At 38.5% G+C, this 15100-nt stretch overlaps 1 protein-coding gene across 3 annotated transcripts in view; it reads left to right on the forward strand.

The window, feature by feature from the left end:
• LOC148423145 (serine/threonine-protein phosphatase 6 regulatory ankyrin repeat subunit C-like) overlaps positions 1 to 15100 on the forward strand; it is a 39931-nt gene that overhangs the window by 6263 nt on the left and 18568 nt on the right. For 2 of the 3 annotated variants that reach the window (XM_088415028.1, XM_088415030.1), the window contains exons 3-14: positions 4577 to 4655; positions 4731 to 4801; positions 8142 to 8342; positions 8885 to 8972; positions 9914 to 10056; positions 10133 to 10345; positions 10799 to 10877; positions 11378 to 11492; positions 11562 to 11644; positions 13207 to 13315; positions 14428 to 14496; positions 14757 to 14897. In XM_088415028.1, coding sequence (XP_088271154.1) covers positions 4577 to 4655; positions 4731 to 4801; positions 8142 to 8342; positions 8885 to 8972; positions 9914 to 10056; positions 10133 to 10345; positions 10799 to 10877; positions 11378 to 11492; positions 11562 to 11644; positions 13207 to 13315; positions 14428 to 14496; positions 14757 to 14897 — 1391 coding nt within the window. The remainder of the gene's footprint in view (positions 1 to 4576; positions 4656 to 4730; positions 4802 to 8141; positions 8343 to 8884; positions 8973 to 9913; positions 10057 to 10132; positions 10346 to 10798; positions 10878 to 11377; positions 11493 to 11561; positions 11645 to 13206; positions 13316 to 14427; positions 14497 to 14756; positions 14898 to 15100) is intronic. The other variant, XM_088415029.1, reaches the window with a different exon arrangement.

Below are 15100 nucleotides of genomic sequence, written 5' to 3' on the forward strand. Positions count from 1 at the left end.
CAGGTCAACAAACACTCCCATTTAGTTCGCACTTACCTAATGGTATATGTACATCACACATATAATAGTGTTCTTAAAATCACATAGGGATGAAGAGAAGAGCCGGCTGTTCGCTACTTTTGGGTCAATAACTTCAACTTCTTCTTCTTCATATTATACTTCTTGATGAGCAGACTGAGCATGTTTTGTGCTTGATTAAGCCTTACTGATTAAAATTTTAACACCTATAACCATGCTACTATAGAGTGTAGTGACAGGGTATGTTCTAGAAACATCTAATGATTTTTGAGAGGGTCTTTCCTTTATTTTCGGAAACTCCATGTGCAAATATGGTATTTAAAGGGACACTGTGTAAGATTTAGACCGTTTTGCATTGAAAAGGAATAAATAAAATTGTTATAAATGTCAAAAATTTGCAAATACATGTATTCTTAATGACTAACAGTATGTTTTATAGCCCCCTAATTACTAAATCAGCTCACAAATAGCATCCATTCCAGGTTGCGCACCAAGACAAGCAATGGAGTCAAGACAGTCTTTGCATACATGTTTTTTTCCCTGTACTGCTGTGGTATGCCTTGTCCACCATGCAGTAATTGAAATGTATTTTTCGCACTCGTTTTTTATTTGAAAATGATCCCGAACTTGTGATATCCTCTTCTTTGAGGGGGAGTCTTTCTCGCTTGCCTCCATTGCATACGTCTGCAAGAAAGGTCCAATTAAAAAACGGTGGTGTAAATTTGGCTGCGGTAGAGCTTTGAGTCGGATATTTTCTGTCAACCTAACTTTGAAGGCGAGTTTCCCGACTGTGACCACTTTATTTTGTATGATTTTGTGCTTCCACATTTGTAACAGGTTAGAGAAAATCCTTTTCTCTTTCACAACTCACAAAACAAGGCATGTTTTGCTTTATACACCCACATTTTATTTAACTTCAAAACTGTAGTTTGACCACAAAAAGGTGTAATTTGTCACATCATTTTGCCAAAACTTTGTTGGGTGTACAGTAAATGATCACGTACTGATCAGGAGAGTTGTAGTTTTGCCACTGAAAAACAATACCATATACAGTGTCTCCATTAGAGTATTACTGTCAATTTTAATTAGGAAAATGGTATCTTAGGTAATGAAAATTTAACATTTCCGTAAATCAATCTACTTTGCCAATAAAAGGTGTATGTACATACCTTTATCACCTTTTTATTATCAGTAGATTAATTATGAGAATATTTGGCCGACTAACACCTCACTTTTGGCTTGATAAATCCTATCAACAGATGAAAGTTGGCACATTGTTGGCAAAAAATTCTCACACAATTTTTACTTCCTGTATGGCAGTGACCTCAATTCTTTTGTATCGGTAATGTTTTTGAGGTTAGTTTTTTTTCCCCGAACAAATAAAAAGTAATGAAATTATTGAAGTTGTGAGGTTGTTGACATCAACTCATGTACTATATTATAGAGTTGCAGGGCCTTGTGTGTCTGTGTGCGTGCATGTATGTTTGTGTGTTGTCTTGGATACGTGGAAAAGAACAATAGACACTGGTGGTGACATCAGCGTTATTGCTCCTCGCCATAAGTGAGTTGATGTCTCAGCACTCATGATCACTTATGCTGACAGGTTTTGGGCAATCTACAGCCCTGAACTACCCCAATAAGATGTGAGACAAATGTTGAACAATACAACTCTACATGCATGGTGGCATCCGTTCAAATTAGTTACCGCAATAAAAAGAGCACAGAAGATGCAGTCTCCATAATACGGCACTCTGTTCTTGCAGAAAAGGACAATAATGTCAATGTGTGCAAAAATGCTTTGTTAACTTCAGGTAATCAAGGTAAATTGATTTGTCTGAGTTTGAAATATCCGACTGCCTTTGAATGTGTCATACAAAGACATCTGGCGTATCATACAATGACAATTGATGAGCAATTTCTTAGCTTCCTAAATTCAATTCAACGCCAGGGACATATTTTTACGTTTTATAAGAGTCCAGACATTCAATCCTTGGTACTTAACTCAGTCAATGCCAGGGACGTATTTTCACGTTTTTTTTAAGTATCTTTGATTGAATTTCTGGGCTCTTAAAAAAAAAAAAAACGTGAAAATACAGTACGCCCCTGGCTTTAGATGAGTTAATCAGCAATGTAATATGAAATGAGTATGAAAAGAAAAAAAATTCTCACATGCTTTTTTTAGTATCAGCAACACAAGGACTCATTTTACCTTAAGTTGCAGAGATCTTCCCATACATGCTACCTACATGATCGCTTAACACAACTACTCTTCCTCCTACGCACCTTTTTTCTCACCAAACGATCCACAAAACATGTGTAGCCTGAATCGTGGCATACATCACGGATGAAGTCTAACGAAACCTTGCACACTTGAACACAAATGAATTTTCTTTCCAAAAACATTCGGGACCGTTGGCGGGCATTTGGTTCTCAGTGTAGCGATTCCATGTGGTTACATGAGGCATAAAGTGAAAAAATTCCATCACAAGCTGTGATGCAAAACGACTTATTTCCATCTTTGTTTTGCGTGGGAAAACACAACTAAATAACAATGAAGCAACATCATGACAAGGGTGGATAATGTTTTCCAAAGTGCAAGTATTTTGCAGTCTTGAAGTCTTCTTTCATGGCGGACTTCAGACATCAGAAAGTAACTACTCTTGAGAGACTCAAATCAGAGTTCAGACAATGTTAAGATTAAATATGTGCTTTAGATGAGAGGTCCCCAACCGCCGCTCTGCGGCCTTGTACCAGTTTATTCTTTAACAGTTAAAGATCTGTGCTTCATGTGTGCTTTGTTCGGCTTGATCTTTGTATTTTGGCGCCGCTTCTGGTCGCTGTTGATATTAAATTTTATTGAGGATGTGCCTTAAATTGAGAGCAGTCACTGACACACATTGTTTTGCCTCTCTGTCAAATCTGTAAAGTGTCTGTAAATTGTACTTTCTTCGTAAGAATGTTGACATTTATGATCATATGCCCAAATTTAGTTTGTTAATCAAACAACTTGTGACTGTAGATTACATGCTAGCTAATTTTAGGTTTTATCTTGTATGCGTTTAGCTTGTTAGCATTTTTGTCTGTGCCAGCTATTTCCCTTTGGTATATATGTTAGCATATGCAAAGGTTTTTGCATTGATAAGTACTCATTTGCATGTAATTGACGTTTTGTATTGAAATGAATTGCATTTGTAATTCAGTTTTATGATTTGATTTTGCTTTTGCCAGCCGCCGATTTCAAAACTAGGTAAGGGTGTGACGAACACACTTAATTATTCGATTTTACAATCATACTGGCCCTCTGACAGAGTTTAACTAAAATATGGCCCACAATATTAATTTAACACCCCTGGTTTAGAAGGTTTTGGATAAAATGTCATCCAATAAAATTAATTTAAAATTAAAGATAATAATTTTAAAATTCAATTGAAATTGGGGCTGGCGTGGCTCACTGCAGATAGCGGTTGTGGGTACAATTCCTGGCTTGAAGTTTCCTTGAGCAATATATTGAACCCCACAGTTGCTCCTCATGCTGCATCCTCAGCAGGTGAACAAGAAGTCCCAAAGGTTTATGGGACATAAAAAAAATGTTTAATTTTTTTTTTAAGTTTTTATTTTTTTTCCATTTCTTTAAAAATGATTTTGGCAGATGTGTCTTTTTTAGAAATTTTGGGATTTACTTTAAATTGAATTTATTTTGAACAAAAAAAGGTTTAACATCTTGGCAAGGCTCAACATATTTAATCATTTCACTACCAATTTAAAAAAAAAAAAAACGGGAAAAAAAACTCAAAACAAAACTTACAACAAAATTTACTGGGTTATACAGTCCCAGTGGTATTTCTTGGTGGAAATAGAAGTAATAATTTTTCAACTAATTTTCGAAGTATCTTAGACTTATAAACAAGCAATATACAGTATGATGGCAAATATTGCTTGTTTATAAGTCTAAGATACTTAGATAAATTCATCAGTAAGGTTGGATAACTAAGACAAATTCCCACTTCCATTTCCACCAAAAAATACCACTGGGACTGTATATCCCATGATCACCAAACGCCTACAATACATAGTAATCAGTGTAATCTAGAGTAACACACATACTGTATATAGCACATATAATCAATGTATTACCGCAGTACTGGCTTGTTACTTCACGAGAAATTCTACAACGCAACCTACCTTGTTGACAGTGGAACCAGCACTGGCTCGTTGCATATGGAAAATTTGGTAAATGCCACTAGAATCTGTAGATAGGTGTGTAATGAAGGGCTGCGATGCCATTTCATCTTATTGCTACCATTCCCATACCCACTGCCATTTTTTGAAAAGCGTAGAGACAGCTGTCCCAACAGGAGTGAAAGGGTGACTAAGTTGAATTATTTGTTTATTTTCATTCAAACAGATGAAAGACTAATAAACATAATTTCTTTGTACCAGGCATGGCTGGTCTTAAAAATTTTTCAATTGTAGAGTTTAGTCAAATTTGTTTTTTAAATAAAGAATCATCTTCATTTGTGCTTTGCTGAAACTGACTGGTGTGTCTTTCCTGCCTCAGGATCCCGAGAAGCGCACCCCGCTCCATGCAGCAGCCTTCCTTCGCGATGCCGAAATCACAGAACTCCTCATCCTCTCCGGTCGGAAAACATATTCCTTTCACCAGTCGCCTGCCTCTCATTTCAATTGCTTACCTTGATCCCCCGCATGTGCAGGTGCCCGCGTCAACGCCAAGGACAATATGTGGCTCACCCCCCTCCATCGCGCCGTGGCATCACGCAGCGAGGTAAACACCGCCGCACTGAATGCGTGGAGGCCTGACCTCTCCAAGCAATGCGCCGCAGTGCACCTGTGACGTGACGAACAGGTGCAACCAGTCGGGGCAGTGGAGATGTGATGAGGGCTTGAGTCCAAACAGGAACACAGAATCAATAACAGTATATTTACAGAGCTAATTAATTACAAGTATGGATAAATACGGAAAAAGTCAAAAGTTCAGAACCACCCTTGAATTCCTTTTTTTTCTTCAACTATTGAAAAATGTTTCTAATTATAGATTCATACTTAAGTCATCAGTATTATGAAGAAATGTTGATGCACTTATTTGGTAAGCAAAAATTGTTCATATAGAATGTTTTATAATTTCGATTCTTCGAAGTAGGCGTATTTTGCCCAAATAACTTTGCACATTTCTTCAGACAGCTTTCTTATGTGGTTTATAAACTGAAATGATTTTTTCAGAGTGTCACGGCGTGGCATGTCGGTGTACTGAGGTGCGGGAAGGTGGACCCAAAATTACAGGGGGGTGGGGGGGGGGGGGGTTCGCTCAAAAGTAAATGGTTTAATAATAAAAATAAGGCAGGACAACAAAGGCAAAAACTGGACAAAGCAGCAAAAGAACGAGGAACAAAAACAAACTCACGAGCGTCTGGGAGACTGGGAAATACAAGAAGCGGGTAAGAACATCAGCGAGGCAACGTGCAGAACGGCAAGAACAGACAATGACCCAACAACTCGCTGTAGACACGGACAGGGACTTTAAATAGACGCGAAAAATAATTAAGACAACGCGAAATACCTGGAAGGAAGACGAGAGGCGGGGAAGCAGATTAACTAATGAGACGTGGAGAGGAAAGGCAGACGTGAGGGAAACTTAAACATGAACTAAGAACACGACCCAAAACCACGTGACCCGAGAAAAACAACAAACCCAACCAAAATATGACGGAAAGCTGTGTTTTAAAGAGATACTAGGTTAGATTTCTTTTCCGCTTATTTGGTTTAAGGCCATTTAAATAGGAAGGTGTTTTCCAACTTTTGATTAGTACTGTATGTAAAAGGTGTAGTGACACACGATGTTTGCTGTATAAGACAAGGGAGGCCTCACTTGCATCACCAAAAGTGGCTCAGCTGTTCGAATCCCGCTCTGTCTGAATCTGAATGTGTCGTTGTTTTCTTGGGCAAGACCCTTCACCATTTTTACCTCCAGTGGTTGGTTGGAGGGGCCAAAGGCACAAAAATGGCGGCAGTGCCTGTCAGCCTACCCCAGGGCATCTGAGCTAACAGAAAGTAGTTTGCCACCGCCACTATGTGAATAATACATGCAAGCATTTTGAGTGACTAGAGAAGTGCTTTATGAAAGTGATGCATTATAATTCTTTTTTTATTTCTCATATCTTCTTATCTTCATTTTCTGTTTGATTTCAATCTTGTCCGTTTTTTCATAGTCAAAATGGCTCTATTTGCGTATTTCCCATTCAAATATATGGGTGGGCAGCTTCAGCTTATATTGCACAGTCTATTATAAAACTGAGTTTAGGCTTGTACTTGTAATCGTTAACCGCGAATAAAGTTAAAAATGTTTGAACCTTCTCAAACATCCTAGTATTTGTTTGTCACAAAGCCTTTGTTCTTGCTTTCTACGTTGTAGCTTTTGAATATTTTTTTTCCGGTCATTTGCGCAACTTGTTGACGATCTGTCTGGACCAATCAATATTTTCCTAAGTAGTTATGTCACGTTTTATACCCGGGGTACTATTCATTGGTCTAGCAACGGTACTAAAAAAAAAAATGATTGTGTAGAGTAGAACTGGAAAGATTTCTTGGTGGAGACTGTGCTTTTGTCGAGTAGAGTACAGCCGAATAGGTTAGACAATGCTGGTGGAGATGGCCATCTTAAAGGCTAAGCTGGGCAATCGGTTGCCAAAGCGACATGTCGCAGACAGAACATGGTTTAGTGCGAGAGTCATTGTCTCCCAAGTGAGATGTAATGGATTCGAACCGCCGACCATGTTCTAGTGTTCTCAAGCAAGACTGAACACCTAGTTGCTCCTGATGTAGTAGGTAAATGAATTCTTGGTGCAAAGCACTTCCAGTACCTAAGGTAAAAAGCGGCTTACAAGTATAATTCCATCTGTTGCTTGCCTGAAGACGATCAGGATAGGCACCAGCAAGCCAGCGACCTTAATGAGGAAAAGCGGCCATTGAAAATGAATAGATGGATTAGCAAGTTAGGTTGCAGTGTTTTTCCAACCCCATGGAATTCAGTGCAGTTCACTTTAATCCATGTGATAGTACATAGGTAACCACCAATTCTGAAACTGCGACTTGTCAAGATGTAGTGAATAAACATTGAAATAGCCTACACATTAGTTTCATTGGAATCAAATTCAAATTACAATCACAAGTCCCCTGTGGGCATTATAAATCTTATTTTTTGTTTAACCTTACTCGAGGACGCGACGGAATGTGAGAAATATGTTGTCAAATTGTCACGGTGGCCTAACCCACTGTACTCTCTGTGGGAACATTTTTTTACGTAACACGCTCACAAGACGTTGTATGATTTTTTTTTTTTTTTTGCATTCCTATGTTACCTTATCTGATGTGGCAGACAACATTATCTGCCCTAGCAAGGTGAATGACTTAAATACTTCAAATGAAATGAAATGCGAGTATCTAATGACTAAATGTAATATGAATATGAGAAGTGACAACATAAAATGATGAGATACGATGGTACCAATACTAGCAATTAAACATTTTAAATGTATGCTCTTGTCATAATATTCATACCAGAATATACAGTTTAAATTAAAGGTTTGGTAACCTCTTCAAAACCAAATGATCTCAAGCACATTCAAAGTCAAGAAATTCAAGTTATTAGCCCCTGATAATTCACCATTATTGGCCTGCTTTCTGGGGGAAAGGCGCCGACTGTGAAGAATCAAATAAGAATCAAAATATTAAACATATTCTGTTTTGATGAACATTTCTTTGTTCAGCAAATAATTCCATCATCATTTCAACATCGTGTTGATGACTGAAGTGTTCATCTATGATTCAGAAAATTGGAATAATGAAAAAACGTTCTGGAGGGCGTATCCAAAAATGTGTCTGGTACTGTATAGAGTACTGTTTCTAAATTCACAACCAGTATCAGATCAAGTCACATTTTCAAAGTGATCTGTAGATTTCACGTAAATTGAAAAGTAACGTACAAGAAAAGAAAAGCATAATATCAATATATTATATTATATATTATATAATATTATATATCAGCTTTAACTGCCCAGCAATGGTCATTCCATTACAAAACAATAACAGGCTTGTGTGTTTCCCTGCAGGAGGCAGTGCGAGTTTTGATCCGCCACTCGGCCGACGTCAATGCCCGTGACAAAAACTGGCAGACGCCACTCCATGTGGCCGCCGCCAACAACGCGCTGCGTTGCGCCGAGATCATTATCCCGCTGTTGAGCAGCGTGAACGTGTCGGACCGTGGCGGGCGCACAGCCTTGCACCACGCTGCTCTCAATGGACACACGGAGGTAATGCACACGCTTGACCTGTTTTTGTTCTTTCGCCTTTTATTTACACTACTCCTGTTGATGTTTTGCTTGTCAATAGAGTTGATTAGCATGGCAACTGTGATGCTACCGTCTTTTGCACTGCTTTGAAAAACGAAGCAGTGTTTTGATTTGTAGTGAAACCTTGAGTTACAAGTAATATGAGTTAGTTGCTAAGTACCTCTATTTATAAATTATTTTCGGAATATGAATGGGTTCGAAGTGGCAATACTATCATTGTTAACTTGCAGAACGCATTGCTATGAACTGAAAAATAGATGTATCTCTTGAAGGCAGAAATGAGGCAGAGAAATTTCCTCTGCAACCTTGATAATGCAACCATCAATTACACCGTTATAGCTTAAAAGAAGTCTGAAAGCCATCATATTTTTGTCCAAAAAATACTCTCTATAGATTTATAATCATTCCAGGGTACAAAGAGGATCACCATATAAATGAAGTGTGCACCTTGCAGTTCCTCTATGGGCTCATGATGTGTGTGCGTGTCCGTGTGTGTGTTTCAGATGGTAAACCTCCTCCTTGCCAAAGGAGCCAATATCAACGCTTTTGATAAGAAGGATGGGCGAGCGCTTCATTGGGCTGCCTTCATGGGTGATGATGATAACAATAATCATAACAACGACAACAACAACAACAACAACAATAATAATAATAATAATAATAATAATAATAATAATAATAATAATAATAATAATAACAATAATAATAATAATAATGATGATGATGATGATGATGATGATGATGATGATGATGATGATGATGATGATGATGATGATGATGATGATGATGCATCAGTTTTATTAGTGCTTTTGTGGACATACTCAAGGATGCTTCCAAACCACAATACACTAGTCCAAACAGAAAAGCTATTGTAAAGATTTGTTTCTAAATAGATGACACATATTTAGCAAATTCCTGCAAATGTGCAAAGACTGAGTACTATAACCCACTAAATTGTGGAGCTATAACATTGAACTTTTTTTCCCCCTTTTTTAATTAACAAAAAATCGAATTGATTAATATAGCAATCCAATTACTAATATATGGCAATATGAATGCTTTTAAGACCAGGTTAAAAAAATGCCCCCCACCCAAAAAACAGGTCTTTTCAAGAATTTCAAAAATCAATTTTCAAAAATATTTTTTCTTGCGCTGTACTTTTTTTAATAACTTTAAGTAAACTATCTTTTAGTTCTGCACATTGTTTTTTAAATGTTTTTTAGATGTTTTTATATATGCAGGTTATGATTGACAAAGCAATTCACAGTAGTTAAAGTCTGATCAAAAATTCAAACACCTGCATGGAATGGAAATCATTGCAGCGAAGTGAAATGCACGTAAATGAAGAACGTGGACTTTTGGCAATTATTATACAAGTTAATGTAGTAAGATATTATGGTGCAGGTTGTAAATGTGGCCTTGTGGTTGTGGTTAGGTCAGCAGAGAAGTATACTAATACTATGCATACATGTAATATGAATAATATTTTGTAAAATAACGTGTTTTTGGTCCACTGTTGCGTTCCCCTGCAGGCCATTTGGATGTGGTTTCTCTACTGGTGAGTCAGGGGGCGGAGCTCTGCTGTAAGGACAAGCGAGGGTACACGCCGTTGCATACGGCGTCATCTAGTGGCCAGATGGCGGTAGTGAAGCATCTGCTCAACCTCGCTGTGGAGGTAAGGACCGTTCCTTCGCCATTGCCCGTCATCAGTTCGTCCCATATAATCTTTGCGCGTGCTCCGTCGCGTACAGATCGATGAGTCCAACGCCTTCGGCAACACGCCGCTGCACGTGGCGTGTTTCAATGGCCAGGACGCCGTTGTCAATGAGCTAATCGACTACGGTGCAAACGTCAGCCAGCCCAACAACAAAGGCTTCACACCGCTGCACTTTGCCGCCGCTTCTACGCATGGAGCGCTCTGCCTGGAATTCCTGGTGAACAACGGTGCTGATGTCAATGTGCAGGTATGACGTATTTGCATGCATTTTTTATGGACCATATTAGAAAAGATAAGGCAGTAAAAAAAATGTTTTATTTTTCATTTTACCATAATAGAGTGGACATTTTTTATTATCATATATGGATTTGACTCAAATTTGTGTTAAAATATATTTTCTTCAGATTTACACGTAACACAATTTAATACTTTAACTAGATCGTGTACAATTTTATTAAGATGGGTTAGGGTTAGGGTGCATTGTACAGTTCTGTGGTTTTTACTCAAAGTAACTTAGAAAACCGATGTGGTGTAAAGTTTAAAAACAAAACCATCCTTACAGATATCACAGTTGATATACACTATCACAGACAGTAGACTTTGTCATTGATTACTCACAGGTGTACGCTGAAGTACAACTTTTATTTAACCATTATTATTTTTTGACTTATTTCATGACTAGATTCTTTTCATTTTGCAGAGTCGAGACGGGAAAACTCCACTTCATATGACAGCAGTGCATGGCCGCTTCACTCGTTCTCAGACTCTCATTCAGAATGGCAAGTTGTTTGACTAATGTCTATTTTTCTGGGCAGAACACAGCTTGTATTTTAATTTGGATCGTATCCAAATTAGCCATCTTTGTAACAGTACTTTATGTCCCAACATGGGCCAAAAGTGTTTTTTCTTTTCTTCATTTTTGATGAAGTTCTAATGTTTATCTTTGGAGTAATTGTGTTGTTTAGAACCCTGTTGTTGATCACTCTCACTTAATGTTTACTGTAAAACAGCCACATAAAACACGAGAATTAAACGTGCATTCAAACACCAAAACAGTGAAACAAACACAATGAAAGCCTGTTTATCTAATACAGATATACAATTCGAAATAGGGCCTCTCCAGCAAACCCAATAATGACAATAAACCCAATAGTGACAATAATGAAAACGTTTAGACATGTTCTTAACACTTACAAACAAACCATTCTACACCCTCAGGGCATATCAAGATCCAATGCATGCATTTCGATCTTCGCTAACTTCAACCGTTTTGTGTCAGGTGGGGAGATTGACAGCGTTGACAAGGACGGCAACACACCACTGCATGTCGCCGCTCGCTATGGCCACGAGCTGCTTATCAACACACTCATCACCAGTGGGGCCGACTGTACCAGGTAATGCATTGTGCCCACTGACAAAGAAAAAGACAACAATTGTTGTGACGTCATCTTGTGTCTTGAAAGGCGAGGCGTCCACGGCATGTTCCCTCTGCACATGGCCGCGTTGAACGCACACTCGGACTGCTGCCGCAAGCTACTATCGTCAGGTAGTGTTACGTCTTGTAATGTGACCTTGAGGATTGTTTGTTGGCATTATTTTCTGTATTGTTTTAATTGTAATGGATACACTCCAAGGGCCTGATTTACCAGAGACATGAGAAAAATTGAATTGCACACCCAAACAAATTTCAAGTCACAAAATAGACTGAACTCACTAGAAAATCCTGTACGACTAGCACACGTACTGTATGTATGCCTCTCGCAAGTCATGTTTATCTGCTCAGGCAGGGCGGTGCTGAGAGTGCAGAATAAGCAAGCAATTCTTCGAAATGCATCAGTGAAGGATAAGAACACTTTGGAGGTGTTTAGGGTGAGAAAATAACATTGTAACATGTTCAATAGCTTCAAAAAGTTGAACCTCACTGATACGGGCCCTTTAAATTTTAATAATTTTAAAATCGTGACAAAATAATGTGTGATACAGTAGTTCCCCTAATATAAGAAGCACCAACGTACACACTCTTAATTTTGGGGTCAATTTTTTTTTTTTTAATGTTACTTTATATAAGATGCACCAACACTTTAGCAACAATATTAAAACTAGTAAAACCGAATAAATCTAATCTTCCAAAACTCTTCATATTTTCTTGTGTTCATATCTGCAAGTTATATATTTGTTGCATGTAAAGTTAAGTGTGTTTTAGATTTCACACATTGTGAGCGCTCAGTGAACGCCCCGTGAGTGTAACTGTTTGCGTTCAAAGTTGTTAAATTTAAAGTTAATTTTACCATAAATACCCAAAGTTGCGCGGCATCTGTGTTTCACCAAGTTTATGATTGTGTGTACTGTACTGTATATGCCAAAAGACCGCAATTAATAAATGAGTCAAATAGAACACCTTTGTGCGTTCAGTAACCAGAGCACTTGGCTGGACCTTGCCACTCTTAATTGAATGAGCCAGAGACATCATATTCCTTTGTGTGAACAAGGATGGATTTGGGCGTTAGTTCAGTCTGCTCGCTTCTTTTTTGAGAATAATGCAGTAGCAACCTCAGCTAACATGAGCTGCTGTTAGTTGCTAACAGCAACCTGACATCCGCCCTCTAGCTGGTCCCGTTACAGTAATTACTATAAGTAAGAATATTGCTGATATAAAAATGCACATCTGTGCATCAAAAATCGGCTTATTTGGCTGACAGATCATTCTCGAATGGTGTGGAATAGAAAAAATAGAAATAACATATTTTTTATTTTACTTACCCTTTATTGGACACATCCATACTTTTGGCCTTCATTTTTGGGAAAAAAAAGTGTGTCTTATCTTTGGGGAATTACGATAAACTTTAGCATTATTTTCTTCTGCTTTTATCTTTCTGCATCTGTGTGCTTATTTTTGTCTTCCTGTATCCACACAGCCAGCATCATGCACTCTCACCTAACCCGTTTCCTCACACCTGTCTCACTAATGCCTGTATCTCTTTCTTTGTCTCTCTTTGTCCTGCCTCTTCCTGTGCCTCTCCCTATCACTTCCTGTCCTCCTTTCGTTATGGCGGCTGCTGCTGTATGTCATCCCCGCTCACTACTGTCTTCCTGGGTGGCCCTCTTCAGGCCGGAGGTTTAGCATAATGTGTAACGACTCGGTCCTGTGTGCAGGCTTTCAGATTGACACCCCCGATAGTCAGGGAAGGACCTGTCTGCACGCCGCCGCTGCTGGAGGGTGAGCGCCGGGTTGCAAAAATGTCCACGTTACGTTTGAGAAATTTTGGCCAACCCAACATAAATTATTACAAAAATGATAACGTTGGAATTACAATCTGGGTCCAAGTGTTCAATGTACATTACCTGAGAAAAGTTTGGAAATGCCTTCAAAAAAAAGAATTGTTAACTGTTATCGGGGCAAAAGATGACACTCGAAAGAAGTGTTTTGTTTTGTTTTTTGTGCGAAAATAAGCAGCTTTGTCATGCAAACATAAGGGAAACATTGCTCCCTGGTGGTAGTGCTTGATTTGACTTGTAATCAAAAAAAGGGCTTGACTTTTTAAATGTTAGTATCATTGTGGATCATCTCAATTAATCGTGGCGCCAATATTGTGATCGCGAATTAAACTCGATTAATTGTGCAGCCCTAAACTATGTATTCCCTTTTATTGAACATTTGTTCCATCAATGTTTTGTCATGGCAGGAACTTTACCATAAGAATTAAGATACTATTCCGGTATTTTTTATTAAATTGGAGGGTGTTTTTGACTTTTGACTGGTACTGTATGCTTTGCACATTTTGAACTGTCTATTTCAGTGTACTTTTCAAGTGAAACATGTTCATTGCAGATTTGAAAAAAACGTCTTTTAAAAATGTTAATTTTAGGTACATACTTATTAAATAAATATTCTGGAGTAAATGCATTACAACCCTGTAAATATTTATATTGCTATTATTATTATTTTAGGTCTTTACACTTTGGGTGAACCAGCAAAACAAGATCTTAGCCATGTTACTTGAAGCAACATTAAAGAGAAAGTAATTTCAAAGATTTTCTTTGAAGTAATACTTACTATGTCCCCTCATTAGTCAAAAAATGGTTTTGATCCATTTAATCAATCTCAGGGGGCTGCCCTCGATTACAACTGACATCAGAGTGCCCTTGCACTGCACACAACTCATCTATTTTCTGGCTTTGGTCAAGGGATGTCTGCAATGCAAGCATAAGGCCATTTCAACATCATTTTCATTTGACAGCAGGGGTGCTCCTGGATAACATGTCAACCCCCTGAGATTGAAAAACGTTTAACTGTTTTCTTTGACGCTGGTGATTATTATTTGAGTGCAGCAACGTGGAGTGTGTCAAGCTCCTCCTCACAAGCGGCGGCGACCACAACAGGAGAGACGACTGCGGCAGGTGGGATATGTCGTGGTTGTCATGGCGTCACTAATAAGTGGAAACAAAACACACACACAACCGGCTGAAAACTGCAAGATAAAGCTGAATTAAGAAATGCTAAATGATTGTAGCCTTGGTGTATACACTAACTGCACATGTATGCATTTGGAGCAGTTTGTTAGGTATTTGAATTTGGTAATTGGTTGGGCATGAGTGATGATCTCAGCTGCTGACATATTTCTCTTTGTTGGCGTTTTCCATTGATATGTCTTCCTCAGGACTTCTCTACACTATGCAGCCGCCAGCCGCCACTATCAGTGTCTGGAGACGCTGGTGGCTTGTGGTACAGCAATCAATGCCACTGACAAGTGGGGGCGCTCTGCCCTGCATTATGCTGCAGCTTCAGACCTGGACAGACGGTAAAAGGAAACGTGATACTTAAATAGGAACTTCCGTGCCATCTCAGGGAATCCATTGTAACAGGTGGCCATTTTCGATCTCGAAAGCCACAATCCAGCCTAGTTACAATGTTTCCCTTCAAACAACGGACCTGATTAAAATGATTTACTCATTAGCATGCTTCAAAGAATCCTGACAATTATCCTGGTAATCGACATTAAAC

This window comes from Hippichthys cyanospilos, chromosome 5 (genome assembly GCF_059441005.1).
Source record: "Hippichthys cyanospilos isolate Australia breed blue-spotted pipefish chromosome 5, RoL_Hcya_1.0, whole genome shotgun sequence".
Taxonomy (NCBI): domain Eukaryota; kingdom Metazoa; phylum Chordata; class Actinopteri; order Syngnathiformes; family Syngnathidae; genus Hippichthys; species Hippichthys cyanospilos.